Raw genomic sequence first — 17,556 nt, forward strand, 5'->3', positions numbered from 1 at the left:
GCGACTGGCAGTGTAAACAAACAACAACCTGGTTGCCTAGTTTTTCGAATTCTTGTTGTCAAAAGTGCGAGAAAAAATTGCGGGCAAAATCCAAGTTACAATGCAAGGATCAATATACGATCTGAAAAAAAAAAAATGACGTGATGTGTTACCACGAAAACATTTTTGTGTTCCTTAAAGATACTTTTCAGTTTAATAAAATACCGTTGACCTTCACGTGTTACTGTTTTATCAACATTATTAAATCGGATTATTTCTTCAAATAACGATACTGCCCATGTTCGCATAAATGTCCCATATGCAAAAACAGCAAGCTGAGAAAAACGCATTTGAAGTTTGTCCCACACATAATGCTACGTGTTAAGTTTTCGTGAAAAAACCGGATTTCCTCCTGATTTCTAGAACAAAGTATACTGGATGTTATATGCTTTTCTGAAAGAGCACACGATTTTGAACCAAACTGCATCATTAACTAAAAAACGATGAAAATGCATATGGGACATTTATGCGATCATGGGCAGGATAATCCTAATTTGTCATCTCAACTCTGACTCCTAAACTAGCGCCCAACAAAAGTTTAGAAAAATATGTTACCCAATATTATTGAGATTAGCCTATTCCAGCCTCCATTAAAAAAAAACAAATCTCTGCTGAAAAAAATGTTGTTATTGTATACATACGTTACATGTAAAAAAAGACCGCTCATTTTGCTCAATGAGCAAAAAATGAGTGCGAGCGCGAGCGATGAGCATTTTTGCTCAAAAATTTTATGCACAAACGTGAGCCAGCTCGCATAGCGCTTATTCTCACGAATGAGCGAAAATTGCTCGCTCATGAGCGAATGAGCGCTCAAAATCGCAACACTGAGTGATATTCAGGTTTCAGAAGATGCGTTGAAACATTCTCTACCAAATGGAACAAAAATCTAGGTTTTGCCAATTGTGGATAATAGCCGTTTTTCAATGATGGACAGTTACTGCCAACACCACTAGCAGGCTCCAAAGCATGCTCGTCTGACTACAATAGACTTTAAAAATATTTTTGTAAAAGAAATAGTTATAACTTTAGGCAAAGTTCAAATCAAACAGAAATGTTCACAAAAAGCTGCACTATTTGTTGGTGCACTTGGTTTTAGAAAATCCCCGGATCATCGAGCATCTTTCAGATACCACCGCTTAGTGTGATGGGAATGGGTATATTTCCCCTAACTCAAAATTGTGTCCAAAATTCGAGTTTAGATTGCGGATTTTATTTCACACAACAATAGTGCTAATTTTTCTGAGCAAATGTTTTGAAAACAGATGAATAACAATCAAAATTGTAGTTGGCAACATTGACAGCCATATAACGGTGTAACCGACGACGTTCACTGAACCAGGATTGAACCAATGGAGCACCCGCAGTCGAGCAGTTTTTGACAGTTCGCTCCATAAGAAATACATTGTAGAAAAAAGCAAAAACTGCTCGAATGGAAGTGCTCCATTGCAAACCTCTTTCACACCTAAGACTGGTTACAACGCGAAGTTTTATAATTGTTTCAAATTGCGAGCAGTTTTAAATTTTTAGAACTGGCGGAAATGAAACTAGAACACGGTGCTCGCAACGCGCTGATCTAAATGTTGTTTCAAAAAAATGCTTTTAATTGTGTGCGTATGATTATCAACACAGCATCATAGTGTGTGTGTAAGAATACGTGGATATCTCTATATATCTGATTTTTTTTTAAACTGAGTTCTATTCCAGTTCCAAATCGTCTCACGTTTGAAACAAACTCGTCGAGCAGTTTTATTCCGGTTTCAAAATACTGCTCGAAAAATAAAACTGCAACTCCGCGTTGCGGGTGGTCTGTTTCAGTTCTATTTGAAAAATGAAACAGCTAGAACAAAGTAGAGCCGCGTTGCAACCAGTCTAAGCTTTCATCCACCCCGGGATTCGAACTGACGACCTTTGGATTGTGGGTCCAACTGCCTACCAGCGACCCCACCCAGACAGGACCCTGGGAGACGACTCCTACACCTGGACTGAGCCTAACGACCTAACCTTCAGGGCCAAATTACGTTCAATAAATTCGGAGTTTCAGATTCAGTAACCAAAACGATGCATATTGCAACAGTTTTATTGACGCGTACTCAATCCCACATCAGCTTCCCCAGCGGACACTGGCCCCAGTCGGCTCCCTCATCAATCGGAACCTCCGACCAAACCCCAAACTTGCGCGCCTTTTTGCTTGCCGGAGCCTCCTCGCCGCCTCCTTCGGCCGTATGCTTCAGCACGTCCTCCAGCGAGTAAACCTTGGCCTGGGATCGGTTGCCGGCAGCGGCGGACCGTTTCGGCGTCGACGAAGGCAACTCGTCGGGCTGATCCTCGATGACGGCCAGATAGTTGAGGGTGTACTTTTCAGTCGCCGCTTCGATGGACTCCCGCTGAGACAGCTTGAGGTGCGGTTCCGCCAGGGCGAGAATTCTGGAAGGTGGACGATTTTAAAGATGTTTCTGAATGGAATGGGATTTAAACTTACAGTGGCAACAGCTCCTTGGTGTACTCGTTGACGTTCAGAATGCGCTCCATCAGATAGCCGCGGGACAATCGCAGATGCCACGGGCAGTTGACCGACGTTCCGATGATAATCGTGTTCTGCAGGTCTACGCGCAGCTTGTTCTGGTAGATCGCGAGCACCGTTTTGGACATTTTGCGTTTATGATCCTGCTGTTTGTATTGGTGCGTTCGCTCGGGGAGTGCTTTGAGCAGTTTCTTGAACTTTTTCAGCAGTCGGAAGGCGAGCGCAATTTCCGTGGCCCAGAACCTGGCCCCTTGGCGACGTTCCGGTGCTTCCAGGTCATCCTCGCAGATGGCGATCAGCTTTTCGAGGTAGATTTGAATGAACCCTTTGACGACGAGGGTTTGAACGAATTGTTGATGGATGTGAGCAAGTCCTTGGGTTTGTCCTTTGGCCGCTGCTTCAAACATGTACTGGCAGTTGAGTAGAACGTCGCAGATTGCTGGAGTTGCTTCCGGCGTTTTGGGAAATTTCAGTTTCTCTAAGATGTATTCAACCACGTCTGAAACGATCGTGCTCAGCTGATTTTCGTTGTTGGCTTCGGCGTGCTCTTTCAGTAGTTTGAACTGGGAACTCGTCAAGTGTTGCTCACTTCCAACGATCATCCTTGCACCCTTGTGGATCGCCTTCGTCGCAATATCGTACACGCTGACCAAGTACCGTAAATCATCCCCAATTTTATCCAACAGCGTGCCACCCTTAACCTGCCTTCCGTCGCAACTCTGAATCAACTGCAATTCCCTCTTCCAGTAGCAAACCTTCAGCCAGTTCATGCAGTATTCCGCCGATCGCCGGAACACATCCAACGAAATCGACACCGAACTGTGCGCGCACAAATGTCGCAGCTCCACCAGAAAACCCTCAATACCGATCTCCTTCATCCGGGCCGAAATCGAACCCTTCCTGCCGGCTCCACTCTGCTGGTGGCATTCCGTCAAGAAGTTGATAAACCTCGTAAACGCACCCGAGTACAAGCTCTTCAACTCGTTAGCCTGCACCTTGTCACCCTGCCGCGAATCGCGATTCTGCACCTCCAGGATGGCCAACGTGCACAGCACACTGACCGGGGTGTGCCGATTCTGGCGGATTTTCCACACCTTGAGCGTCTCCGCGGCACGTTCCCGCGCCCCGATGTCGCTCTTCGGCGAGCAGAAGATCTGCTTGTAGACTGCGTTAAATTCCTCCCTAAAAAAAATTACATTTCAAAATCATTCCAAACCCTCGCCACGTTACGGCCAACGGTACTCACTTGTCTCGCCAGGCCGAAATGTGCGACACTTCTTTGCGCTTCAAATCGATGTTGCTGGGAGGGAATTCCTCCGGCAGGGCGTTGATGTTCATTTTCGGTGTGGAGGTGGTCACTAAATATCACAAAACGGGCTGAATTTCTTCGATAAATGCACGAAATCAACCAAAAATCTTCACGACTAGCGCCGGCACATGTTTCACGTTGAACACTGAACTGGAAGAATGAGAAACCAAAACAAACTTGTGTCAAATCGATCGTGGAATGACACCTGGCAGCGGCTAGTGCAAGCTGAAACGGCTCACATCTCTGTTTGCATGGTAGCGACATCTGGTGGAAATGATCTAGTTGAACTTATCTCCGACAGATGTCACTGAAACTTGTGATTAACTTGTTGCAGCAATTTAGGAGTTTTTAGGATAAGGTTTTTTTAAATGCTGGACGTCCAGGCTCTTGGTTCCAGACCTTTTAAGATGTTTAAACTTTTGAAAGTTTGAGAAGGAACTTCTAACTCTTCAACCCCGTAACACTTTACGTTTTAGTACGGATAAAGTTTAAAATGCTTTTGAAGTTGAACAGTTTTCCTCAGACACAATTTACATTACAATCCTAGCACAGATGGGTTTAAACGAAAATCAGCGATTGAGTGTTAATAAAAGCATTGTTATAATTTTGATAGAAACAACCTAAAGAGAGGAATATGGTAGCTGAAAAATGATTGTTCGATTCACAATTTAGAAACCGAGGTTATATCGCAGGAATAGCCAAGAGGAAAATTAAGTGTATAATACAGAGACTTATTCAATTTACCAACAAAACGAGATGAATTTCAGGTACCGTTTTAAGTGTGAAGATTAAACCACATTGGCCAAGCTTCACCTACACTCAACCCCCGGTGGTTGGTCACTTTTTCGTTTGACACTTTTTTTAGTTTGTACCCCGTTGGTTGGCCAAAGTTAAACTAAAAAGTGACAAACTGTCACTTTTTACACGGCGCTTACGCACACTATCAAAACACACGTTTGATAGTGTGTGTAAACTCCGTGTAAAAGGGCGTCAAACTAAAAAGTGACCCCGTTCGTTTGACAACAGTTGGTGTCAAACCATCGGGGTTTGAGTGTACACAATCTCTTCAAAATTCGAACAGCAGCGAGGAAAACAACAGCTATAAGAAATGCAATGGTATGACCAGTTGCAAGAAGAGCAATATTAACTGGAGGGATCAGCGGACAATTCATTAAACTAGATGGGCACTACGGCCGGTTGTAGTGCTGCAGGAGGATCGACCAATTCCACGATGGTGGGCTGTTCAACTTAAAAACGTGATATCTCAAGAAATAATCAATTTACCCTGAGGTTTTGATTGAATTTAATGTAAAAACTCTCAGCAATCGAATGCAATTGTCCGTTTTCCCATAAGTGCACGTCCAAAGGGTTAAAATTGCATTTTGAAACTTAAAGCGCAACATTTTTATATCTGGCAACACTGTGCGTAAATTTTGAGTATGCCATTCGATTCTACGTCAAAAAATCTTCAAATATGTTAACTTTTCCCTTAGCAAAATGCATTTTAAAAATGAGATTTTTCCAAAATCCACCGCGTCCGTGGTGGACCAAATGCAACCAAACTTCGGATTCTTTGTTTTTGGGGCAAAAACAACCCCCATGCCAAATATGAGCAGATTTGGTGAAGGTCGATGTTGGACGTGTGGTCACATGGGAAGGAATGGCCCATATGGGACATTTTAAAGCAAAGCAATCCACTTTAAAGACCCCCGGGTCTTTTGTGGGCTCTGTTGCAAGTTTTTGCTCATTGCTAGGCGTCCGAAGGTTTTGAGAGCGAGTTGTGGCGCTATAACCACGGCAAATAGTGCCCAGGGCATTCGTGGAAATACAATGTCCCATCCCAAAGGGTCCCGGAGTACCAAACCTTCTTAGCATGGTGCTCCCAACGAATACAACCAAAAATCTCGGAGCGTATGGTGGTGTGTCCCCACGCTTCTTCCTCCCCTGTCGACTCAGAATTGTGTTGTTGTTCGAACACTCAGTGCTCAAACTCAACCCAATTACGAGTCATCTCTGCGATACGGCTTTACGCAGTAGGCCTGGCCGCTTTAACGCTTGTGTTGTTTCAATGCATTCCGATGCAATGGCGCACTACAAATGTTAATAAATGACAAGAAGAGTGCTAGGCGTCATCTAACCTCAGGCACTCTCCAGGATCCCTTCGAAAGATTGGCTGCGCTGATTAGATTAGATTAGATTGCTAGGCGTCCGAAGGTTTTGTGTGGTGAGTCAACCAAAACCTCTTTTACGCAACTGGACCGACGTTTTATTTCTCCATCCGATAGAAGGCTAGGAGGATAATGTAAGGTATGCACTTCGGAAGGTGGTGGTGGTTAATTTATTTCAGGCAGCTTTAACAATATTTGTCATTCGCTGCCTAACACTTCGGAAGGAACCGGTCAAGAAAAAAAATCAAATGGGCAGCAGCGGCAGCGCAAGCAAGTCAGAGAGGGTGAAGAAAAGCCCCAAGAAATAGCTCCCTCTTCTTTGTTCTGCTGTTCGTAAAGCTGTTTCTTGACCCCTTTCCTTCCGATCTGCATACTAGCCTTAAGGCGGGAATCGAAAACGCGCCACGAGGCCCTTATGAGATCAGGAGCAGTATAAATGTTGCCTTCAATTTCAATTTCTTGCTCTACAGTCTCCATCTCAACTTGGGACGTAAGATTCAAGTACCCAACTTGTCAAACCAAAATGACAGACCTAACCTATGCGCGACATCATGCCAAATTTTGTATATTGTCCCTTCGGACAAAGTTTTTTTTTTTGTCAAAAGTTAAGAATATCTCTGGAAATCAGGTAATTTCAAATTCTTAATTACGGTGCAACAGCATGGCTGTTGCCAAATGACTATGCACGGCTTGTATGTTTAGTGAGACATAATTTGCATAATTAGTCGATGAGAATTTTCCCTCCATGTACGTTTTAAGTCTTTTGTGGTTATCGTTTAGGGAAAATGGTCGATCCTCCTGCAGCACTACAGCCGCTCGTAGTGTCAATTTAGTTAAACGAATTGTCCACTAAAACCCCTGTGACGCTGTTGCTCATCTTACTGCTGGTCTCACCACAGAGAACAGATGTACATCTTGGTTCTAACTTGTGTCACAGAGAACAGATGTACATCTTGGTTCTAACTTGTGTGTAAACCGTGTAAACTAAAAAAATGCGTTGCATACAATCTTGCATCAAAGAAATTAGAGTGTGCAGGATACGCTTGGCAGCGCCACCGTCGCGGCTGAGAATACTTGACTTAACAATGAAAAAGGCTCAATAATTTCGAAAGAAAATAAATGTTAATCTCGTTTAAATATAAAATTCACTTCTGTATAATTCCAGTTGACTAAAAATAATGCAAAAATGCATTAACATTAACGAAAACATAACAGAAAATTCATTCAAAAATTATTTTTCAAGCGACAACTTAAAATAGTCCCTGTACACATGTTATGTCCGATTTCGTTTTGTTTACCTTCTTTGGCTCGTAAAATTACAACCCTCTGATGAAGGGCAGTCAGACATTGGTCTGATGTCGTTCGTACGGAATGTTTTATGCAGTGATTATATGGTCCAACGTTCTGCTATTGTAGGCCATCATGATTTTGGAAGTGGCGCTATCTAGGCGGATGGTGCACACCCTAGCTCTTTTCAACGTATTTTGGTTTGAATTTTTACACACGTTTTTCAATGCTGTTTGTTCAATGATATACATCTGTTCTCTGTGGTCTCACCACTGCATTTCGTATATGTATTGCTGTTGTTTTTTCTAACTGCTGTTCGAAGATGGTGTTGCTGGTAAAGTTCGGTTTTCAAATTAGATATAGTTCGACACCTTAAATCTAGAATACCAAAGTTGAGGTTAATATTGATCAGACTTGCATCGCTTAAGACTCTACGCCGAACTCTCGTTGAGTTTCACAACACTGCGCGTCAAAGAAAACACTGTTCAACATGCCTTCAGCTTGCATGCAAGCAACTGCAGGCGAAACATTGTGTTTGGGCCATAGTCGGTTTGTAAACAACCGTTGCGTCCTACTCACCTTAGTGAATGTTTACACCTAGTGTGAGCGAGACGCACTGTTTGTTTACAAACCGTCTATGGACTCGTGACATTGTTCGGCCAGCACTGAAAACACCTGCCAGATTTAGCTCTCCGACTCTCTCGCTCTCACTTCTGCTCCGTCCTTTTCCATTCACAACCCCAACGAGCGGTACCCCAGCGATTCATTCCTCTTCAGCCGTTCAGTCAATCAGTGGTCGCCTCCGCGAGTTGTTTGTGTCCGCGTGCCGTGTCGCGATTCTTTTCCTCCTTTATTTTTCTCGTCGTTTCTCTTTGCGCTAGATTTTGACAGCTGCGCAGGGTTGAATCAGCAGCAGGGTCGCCACACAAGGGAAAGTGTGTGAAGAAGAAAGAAGGCAAAAACAAAACAACAACACCAGCGACGACGACGACGACGGGCTCAACGCAGAGTTCGGCGGGTGAAAAGCGGAAAAGTTGGTGTGTTGGAGTTTTTCCTCGCGCGCGTGTGTGTGCGTGTGTCACAGCCACACGGTTTTCCGTCAAGATTTTCCCGAATTTATATCTCACGGAGCAGCGTGAGCGAGAAGGAAGAGCCGTGTGAGAGTTGGTTTAGTGCGTGTGACGACGACGACGACGGGTTCTGTGTTCGCCGAAGCCGTGGCCGCACAGGAGTTGCCGTGGTGCCGTGGAAGTTTGTGACCGTGTGACGAAGTCGTGTGCCGATGCCGATTCCAAAAGTCGGCCAGCAGTGAGTGCGTGCGCGTGAGTGAGTGAGCGTGAGTTCGAATCCCGGTGGATATATAAAAATAAACGGCGGGAAATCGCGTTGACCTCCCCCGTCCCGACCCGACTTCCGGATCTGATTACGGTCTTTCGCCAAGACTTGACTCGAGGTTCAAGATAATCTCCCAGCTGCAGCAGTACCGCACGATGGCCGAGAACAAGGGAATACTGCTGGCCAAGTCCGTCCAGAAGCACGCTGGAAGGGCCAAGGAAAAGGTAAGTCACGACACCGACGACCACGAGGAGCGGGGAATCCTTGCGCCACACCGGATACCGAGGTCTAGAAGTGGTGTGTGAACCTGTCCCAAAAATAGATTGGAGCTACTCTACTCTTCAGCGCAGCTAGAAGTGTTTGGGAGAGGGACGACCGATTTTCGCCATCGACAGATGACCTGCGAGCATCACTCGGCACTCGGGTGCCGCTACACTGCCCTCGCATAAATCATCCCGAGAGACCACTTGTTGGCACACTCCGGAGGAATCCATAACCCGGCATAGCTGGCCACTGGACTGCAGGCGGCGCCGCGATCCTTTGCTGCAAATTCAGCACTTTTTATTCGAGCAAATGGGAGCTATTTAAAAATAAAAACTGCAATACTCAGCACAGTTCAGCTCCGAGCTCCGAGGTTCTCTTCAAACATGAAGCCGAGTGGTAGAGCGCGCGCCGGCCAGATATTTATAGTTTTTGCTCGATTTTTTGTGTCCACCGTGGGGCCGGCTACCCGCTTGACACACGGCTGTTACGGTATATCTTGGGATGGATGACCCGCGCAGAGGACACAATGGGAAGTTATGAATTTGACGGGATTTGGAATGCTTCATAAGTTATTGAAAATAGAAAAAAACTGTTCTTTGACGAAATAAGCATATCCACAAAGTGACTAGTTGGTTTAATGGACTAGTTGGTTTAATGGAAAATTCATTTTAACTCCGAAGAAACCTGTTATGACCCAAAGTATCCCAAAGCTTCAACAATGTTTTAGGTACGCATACCTACAGCTGCTATGAAGGTCCAAGCATTTACATGATACGCTTTTCGATACATAGAACTAAGCTCTTGTTGAAGAGAATTAGGCGGGAGTTCGTATCGAACCGAAAAAAGTAAACATTTTAAGTACGACAAGTTCGATTTGTTGAATAAAAACCATCGAATTACGAGGTTCCCCGTTTTTTCGGTTTTTTTTTGCCATAATAAGCCGGGCACATTACACAGGCAGTCGCAAGTTTTGGCTTATAAAACATGAATTTCTGTGGATGCAGAATTTAGCGAACAAAATAGCAAGTTTAGCGAAAATTTAGGCTTGTTTCAGCAAAATCTTTTCCATGTTTGTCAGATAATCATTTCTGATCACTCTTTTATGTATTCGAAAAATCGGCCCCAGCAAAATCAAATGGAGTCTCGGGAAGTGCGCGAAGTGCGACGCATTTCTTTTTTGCCGGTGCCAATTTTTCGGAAAAAATGCCAAACTTTGAAGGTCTGTACCGAGCTCCAGGGTGCTCCAAACTTCAATGTTATATGTATACCAAAACATGCCTAAGTGATGTTAAAAATAAATGCCTCAAAAATTTGCATATTTGGAAAAAATCTCTTTTTACTTATTTTTGGGATTTGGGCCCGGAACAAACCTCTGACAGTCCGCCAAAAAGTCATTTTTTGTTACACTCTAGTACATATCCAGTCTTAATCAATTGTTTTAAATTTTTGATTTTTTTTTATTTCTATGCAACTTTGTCCATCGATTCCTTATGTTAAAATACGGATTTTTTCATCTAAATTTAATTTTACTTCCAAAAAATATAGTTGTTTTTCCCGGATTTTTTTTATGCTTTTCAAAAGCCTATATTTAAAAAAAATCATTACTATTCGTAAAACTATTAGTCCGAGGAATTATTAGGTTTAGAAATTTGAGACATAATAATGATAAACTGTAATGATTTAACAGCTTACAAAAATTTAAATTGATATCAGTTCGTTTCAAAAATACTTTTAAAATAAACTGCAATGTGCTGAATTAAGAATTTATCTACTTTTATTATTTTGTAAAGCTTTGAATAGGCAAGTTTGTCCACAAGAAGACGATTCAGATTCATTTAGTGCGTATTGTCAACAGTTTCAACAGTCAACAGCAAGCAATGCTGTTGATGTAAGTGCTATACGATTTATTCACGTTCCCACATGATTTTGTAGAAAGTGAAACTTAGTTTGTTGTTGGCACACCCAAAAATTGGTAAATTTTAAGCAAGCTTCAACTTTCAACTTGTTCGTTTTCCCCGCTGTACCAACCAGCAATACCCACAAACAATAAGTCCCCACCACCACCGGCTGATAACGCGGACAAGGGCACAGTTGGCCGACTGCCATGATATAGCCTCGCCGTTATCAGCTTGGCCGTCAAAGCCCGGTGTGGATAAACTCCGGAATATTTACAGCAGATTCATGCATACGTGTTATCTGCACAGTCCCAAGAGACAACGACGCTAGCCCGCAATAACTTGGCAAACAACCCAACAACAGGAACAGATCGCAGATACGGGAGTTTAAGGTGGTGGTGGTGCTTGCGTGGGATGATGACACCATCGATGAAGTCACGGTCACGGCGTTCAGCATCCACCTTACAGAATCAGTGTGTAGGATTCGAACAGTCTCAGTCGCTCGAGAGTCGATGGGGATTATTCAAATTGTTCGCGACGGCGACGACGATGACGGCGCCAAATTGAAGTTCTTGTGCAAGCAAGGTTTGGTGGCCTCTACCTTAAACAGAGGCAGATCCGAATCTGCGCTCCCACGGGTTGACCAGATGGTGATACCCTGAAATGAGTTCAGCTTCCGGTACGCAATAGTTCTGGACCAAGTTCATAATTGAACAGAGAGAGAGAGATTGCATTCAAAAGCAACTCATAACGTCTCATCTAGAAGTGCTCTGCGATGCATAAATTATCACCAATTGCCATTCAAAATTCAACGCCCGTTATGCCCCACTCGGTGGATAACTCTCAACTCGACTCGCCTTGGAGATTCAGTGAAAAGAGAAGTGAAAGTCCAAATTTGTTGCATTCACAATACTGGTTTTATATATGGCTGCTCTGTTTGCTGTGCTTTTGAGCCGTTCCGGGAGGTGTCCGCATCTGGCCACTGGCCACTTGCTCGTGGACGGAATGGAACTGCAGGATATTCAAGGTTCAGATGGAAGTCAAGTATTGTGCAGGGAATGACTCCTGTGGATGTTTGTTTGCGATTTTTTTTTGAGCCATCAAAATAAGAATAATTTAACTGATTATCACGCCATTGTTCACGGAAAAAGTCCACTGATTTTGTTTTGCCTGAATCGCCCTAATCCTCCACAAAAATAATTGATAAAACATTTTTACACAGGATAGTTCAAAATCAAAGCAAAAGTTTAAAGAAAAAATCGTACGAGACCAGCCACTTTTCCTTTTTTGCGAGATATGGCTAAAATGAAAAATGATTAGTGAAAGAAGTTGGAGATTTCAGCACGAAATTTTGAAGGAGCTTTAGAAACTAACAGGAAAGTTCAAGCAACCGTTGCTTGCTCATCGATTTTTTTTATGAGAATTTTAGAGAGATATTGTTCATGTCAACATGTGATTTTATAGGAAAATTGTTATTCTTACATTGTTTATATTTTGAAAAATTATTGTTCTAGAGGTCGTATCGAGGTGCTCCGATTTGGATGAAACTTTCAGCGTTTGTTTGTCTATACATGAGATGAACTCATGTCAAATATGAGTCCTCTACGACAAAGGGAAGTGGGGTAAAACAGGCATTGAAATTTGAGGTCCAAAAATCATAAAAAATCTTAAAATTGCTCGCATTTCCGTAAAACTTTATCAATTCCAACTCTCTTAGATGCATTTGAAAGGTTTTTGAAGCCCTTCAAAATGTGCTATATACATCCAGGGTTGGTTTGACTTTTCTCATAGCTTTTGCAAATTACTGTTAAAAATGGATTTTTTTAAAACCTTAATAACTTTTTGCAACAGCCTCCAACACCCATACTCCTGTAGGTCAAAAGTTAGGGAATTTTATGGACTATAAGCCTATGAAATAAACTTTTGGCCAATCGCAGTTTTTCTCATAGTTTTTCGATTTTTCTAAAACAAACATTTTCAACGTTAGTTTTTGCCCTGTGGGCCAACAAGACGGAACTTTTTTAGGTTTTTACATATTCGGAATCCTCGGAAAATTTTACGTTAGTTTGAGGTGCTGGAATTTTGAATTTGATTGGAAAAAACGCCATTTAGAATTAATAAAAAAAATATCATTTTGTCGGTTTAGGGTTAAAACAGGTATTCGCCTACTTGATACAGCAATTGACGTATTGATCATGGGGTCAACTAAATCTAACTTTTTTTAGAATTTTTTTATTAAATTATTTTCTTTATCAAATTCATAACTCCAACATCTCAAACTAACGTGAAATTTCCCGAGGATTCCAAATATGTAAAACTTGAGTCAAAAAAGTGCCGTCTTGTTGGCCTACAGGGCAAAAAACAACGTTGAAAAATGTTTCTTATAGAAAAATCGAAAAACTATGAGAAAAACTGCGATTGGCCAAAAAGTGAATTTCATAGGCTAAAAGTCCATACAATTCCTCAACTTTTGACCTGTAGGAGTATGGGTGTTGGAGGCTGTTGCAAAAAGTTATTAAGGTTTTACAAAATCCATTTTTAACAGTAATTTGCAAAAGCTATGAGAAAAATTAAAACCAATCCTGGATGTATATAGCACATTTTGAAGGGCTTCAAAAAACCTTTCAAATGCACCAATAGGATTGGTCACAAGGTCCACACATTTTTCATAAAGCTTAAAAAAATACGTTGAAAATTCTCCGATGGACCTTATCAAAACAATTGTAGAGTCATTTTTGATTGCAATGTTGATCAGATTTAGGATTTTCAACAAATGGATTTGCATTTCAGAAAGTTCAGAAAACGAACTAAGAATTTAAAAACAAATTGACGTGTAAACCGGGGTGGCATTGATAGGTTTTTAGATTTTTCTGTATTATTTAGAGTACAAATTGAATACGTACGGAATGGTTTACTGACCGTGGTAGAGAAGTGTTCAAAGCAAATTGTGGGTTGTGTAGGTTTTTCCCAGCTATTTGAAAATATTGTTTCATAGATGGACAAAGATAAATACTATTTCAAAAATTTAAAAAAGAAAAAAAACGAAAAATTCGCCCGCAAATGGTTAAACTTTGAAAACGGTGTGTACTAGAGGTGGGAAAAACCGCTCTTTATTTAGGAGCCGCTCATTTTCGTTCGCTCATTAAAAAGAGCCGCTCTTTTGAACGGCTCTTTCGTTCTTTTTGAACATTTTGATTTTTATGGTTTGTGTGATAACTAAAGTTTTTCACAAAGGACTTTTATAAATCATTTGAAGAAAAAAAAATCTTAAAACAACAATGTCTTGGTGATCTCTATGTCAAGATTTATACTCAAACCTAAACGTTCAAATAATTGAATGGCATCCAAACTTAAATCTAGGATTTTAAATAAATGAAAATAGTCGCAGTTTTTATTTTTTTTTAAATTAGTGTACATGTTTGCCCAGTGCCCACCTTTGAAAAAAAAAATTGAAAAGCTGAGAAAATTTTCTATATTTTGCACTTTTGAACTTTGTTGATACGACCCTTCGTTGCTGAGATATTTTTTTTAATAATAGACATCACACCGTCTTTAGACTGAATCTACTAACTAAACGGGACAAACACAGAACACCCAGAAGAGATGGGCGGGAATCGAACCCGGCCCCCTTAGCACACATGAGGGATCGGCAGCTGAAGCCGCTAACCACCGCGCCACGGGGTCCTCAGATATTGCCATGCAAAGGTTTAAAAGCAGGAAAATTGATGTTTTCTAAGTCCCACCCAAAAAACACAAAATTTTCTAATTGTGAACCACAAGTGAAACATTCAATATTACGCCCTTTTAAAATGTTAGTCTTGGTTTAAAAATTTTAAAAATATTTGTTTCGAAAAGATCGGAAAATTTCACGAATGTTTTATAGCTTAACATTGAAAATCGGACCATTAGTTGCTGAGATATCGACATTAGAAAATGGTGTGTTGTTTGGGTGGGTCTTAGAAAACATCAATTTTCCTGTTTTTAAATCTTTGCATGGCAATATCTCAGCAACTAAAGGTCGTATCAACAAAGTTTTAAAATGCAAAATATAGAAAATTTTCTCAGCTCTTCAAAAATATTTTTTTCGAGGGTGGGCAAACATGTGCACTAATTAAAAAAAAAAATGAAAAACTGCGACTATTTTCAAAAAAGTCACCTAAAAATGGATTTAACTTGAAAACGGTGCACTTTATCAAAATTTCACTAAAGTACTTTTTGATTGCAAATTTGATTTTACATCGAAAAATGAAGTTGAAAAATTTTTGTGACCAATTTTTCGATTTTTTTTTTAATATAGTATTGATTCAAAAATTCATAACTCGCTCAAAGATTTTTTGCACAACCTGGAAATTTCTGAAAAGTTGGCATTTGATGTCCTCTAAAATATATATAAAAAAAATAAAAATAGTGTTTTCTTGCAAATCAAGTTTTAGTGACAAAAAGTTGAATAAAAAATCACCAAAATTTTTTAAACCGTGTATCATTTTTTCCAGTGTAGTCCGTATCCATACCTACAACTTTGCAACACCAAACACCAAATCGATCAAAAAATTCCTTCAAAAGATACAGATTTTTGAATTTTCATACATAATTTTTGTATGGCCAGCTGCCAAATTTGTACAGAAAATTATATGGACAAACTAATGATGCAAGATGACTTCTTTGGGCATACCGAAGGCACCAAAAAAGTTTCAGTCGGATTAAAAAATACAAAAAAAAAATCGAATGGCCGAAATCTGAGAGAAATGAACAGTCCAAAACCCAAGCTTGCTAAAAAATAGTATTTAAAAATAGTGAGAAATGAAAGTATTCTACATTTATTATTTATTATTATTTACGCATTTATTAATATTAAAAATATTATTAAAAACAAACCTATATTTTTCCCTAACGTCAGTTGCTGGCAAAACTCTAAGCAATGACCAGCAATGACTTCACACTCTCATCCGCTTATTGCATCAGGTGGCGATTTTTTTTTAATTTTTTTTGCGCTGATTTGCTGCAATAAAAAACAAGCTAAAATCTGCGTCCTCACTTGGTCGCGCTAGTCCGCGACTTGTCGACGAGCGCGTAAATCAATTCCTCGGCCCTGGTCATCGCCGGGCGGTCGTCAACCAGCAAGTCACAGGTTTTTTTTTTCGTGACTTTACAGTCAGCCAGACATGCCGAAACGGAACAAGTAAAAAAAAAGGTTTATGAAAAAAGCACAATTACTTCATATGCGGTCTCGGGTCTGGTCACATTTATTTCGTTCCCGAGGCAACCCGAGGGGAAGGGGGGGGGGACGTTTCTGAAGAAAGGAACCGACTTTTTTGCGAAAGGAAGGGAAAAACTGTGCGTACGTAAATAAGTAAATAAATAAATACAGACAGACACATGTAAGAAGCTGGCGGCGAAGGCAAAAAAGAACTGCTAAAGGATGTTAAAATTAAACATTCCACCCAGCACAGTCAGTGTGGCGGTGTAGTTATTTTATTTGAGGGGAAAATTCACGTTTTTTCCTGCGTCCGGTGGAAAATCAATGTGTGTTGCGCGAGATGAAGAATTTGGCCGGTGTTCAACCTTTTTGTTTGCATTCTTAGTGAGGAAAGTGATGTGGGTTTGTTAGTGGCTGGTTTAAACCAAGTTTGACGCCAAAGTTATGTTTTTAAGCTTGAAAGAATTCAAACTTAAGCTTCTATTGCTACTTAAAATTGTTATGGTGCAATGTTTTAAAATAAAGTTAGTTCAATTGCCTCCTACTAAATCCTAAAAAAATGCAAAGTTATTGTCTTGTTACGCAACACATATCCACTCATGATTGGTTTAAGGTACAAGTTGCGAATTCCCCTATATACCCTTACGCTCCAAGCATTTCCGTCAATATACCTTCAACATCTGCCCGAACTGCTGTTTTCTTGTTGCTCAGCGGATGCCCACGATCTTGTTTAACCACTTTCAGCATCGCGATGGTTTTTGCAAAAATGAAACAAGTGCTGCTGGTGGCTACTCCAGTTTTTTCCCCTCTTTATTTTGCTTGTGTTTTTCTCGAGCCACCACACGAGATGTGTTTTTCTCCGTGTGCAATTCGAATGTGTTTGCTTGAAGTTTGGCTGCAAAAGCGTCGGAAAGTACAAAATTGCAGCAGCAAAAAAAAAAGGTAAAGGCATCACGTAACCGCGGGCAGTCGGAAACAACAAGCTGGTCCGCCACCGGTGAAGAATCGAAAGAGAAATTTTGAACTCGAAGTTTGCAAAAAGCGACACCGGCTCAGGGGTTTTGGGGGATGCTGGTTGATCCGATATATAGGACGAAAGTGGGTCGTCGAACCCTTCAGTGATGCTGGAATCCTATCAAAGTTAGTGAAAGTGAAAGAATCTCAGCCGAGTGGAGTGACCTTGTAAATTTATGCTTGCAAATTTGAAACAGCTGAGAGTTTTGGCCTAATCAACTCATACATCGAGCCAAAAAAATCGGCGTTAGATGGTTAAAATCACAGAAAATCAAAAAGTTATCTTATTATTCAATTTTGCCTTTGAGTAAATCCAGCCCAAAACAGGAATTTTTAAGGTACTTTTTTCTCGTCATTCTCCTATTTCTATGAAACTTTGTAGACATGTTATCCTACGCTTATATAAGCCATTTTGACATTTGAGAAGGGCGTTTGTGTTTTAAATATTTTTTTGTTTCGTAATTTAAATATTGCTGTATCTCGAAGCCGTTGAATCGTATAAAAAAGTGGTCAAAGACAAACTTGTA

The 17,556-nt window shown here is 40.9% G+C and overlaps 2 protein-coding genes across 5 annotated transcripts in view; one reads left to right on the plus strand and one right to left on the minus strand.

Annotated features, from left to right (window-relative positions):
- Positions 1-2,099: 2,099 nt before the first annotated feature.
- Positions 2,100-4,032, minus strand: LOC6043376. Its single transcript, XM_001858588.2, has 3 exons — positions 3,807-4,032; positions 2,519-3,742; positions 2,100-2,463 (listed from the first exon to the last, which is right to left on the minus strand). Exons 1-3 carry the CDS (start codon positions 3,896-3,898, stop codon positions 2,130-2,132), a joined length of 1,650 nt encoding a protein of 549 aa, XP_001858629.2. The 5' UTR covers positions 3,899-4,032; the 3' UTR covers positions 2,100-2,129.
- A 4,039-nt stretch (positions 4,033-8,071) lies between these two features.
- LOC6043373 (amphiphysin) overlaps positions 8,072-17,556 on the plus strand; it is a 120,002-nt gene continuing 110,517 nt past the window's right edge. The window contains exon 1 of one of the 4 annotated variants that reach the window (XM_038259277.1): positions 8,072-8,883. In XM_038259277.1, coding sequence (XP_038115205.1) covers positions 8,815-8,883 — 69 coding nt within the window. In that variant the 5' untranslated portion in view covers positions 8,072-8,814. The remainder of the gene's footprint in view (positions 8,884-17,556) is intronic. The other 3 variants (XM_038259280.1, XM_038259281.1, XM_038259282.1) reach the window with 3 other exon arrangements.

Source organism: Culex quinquefasciatus, chromosome 3 (assembly GCF_015732765.1).
Source record: "Culex quinquefasciatus strain JHB chromosome 3, VPISU_Cqui_1.0_pri_paternal, whole genome shotgun sequence".
NCBI lineage: Eukaryota > Metazoa > Arthropoda > Insecta > Diptera > Culicidae > Culex > Culex quinquefasciatus.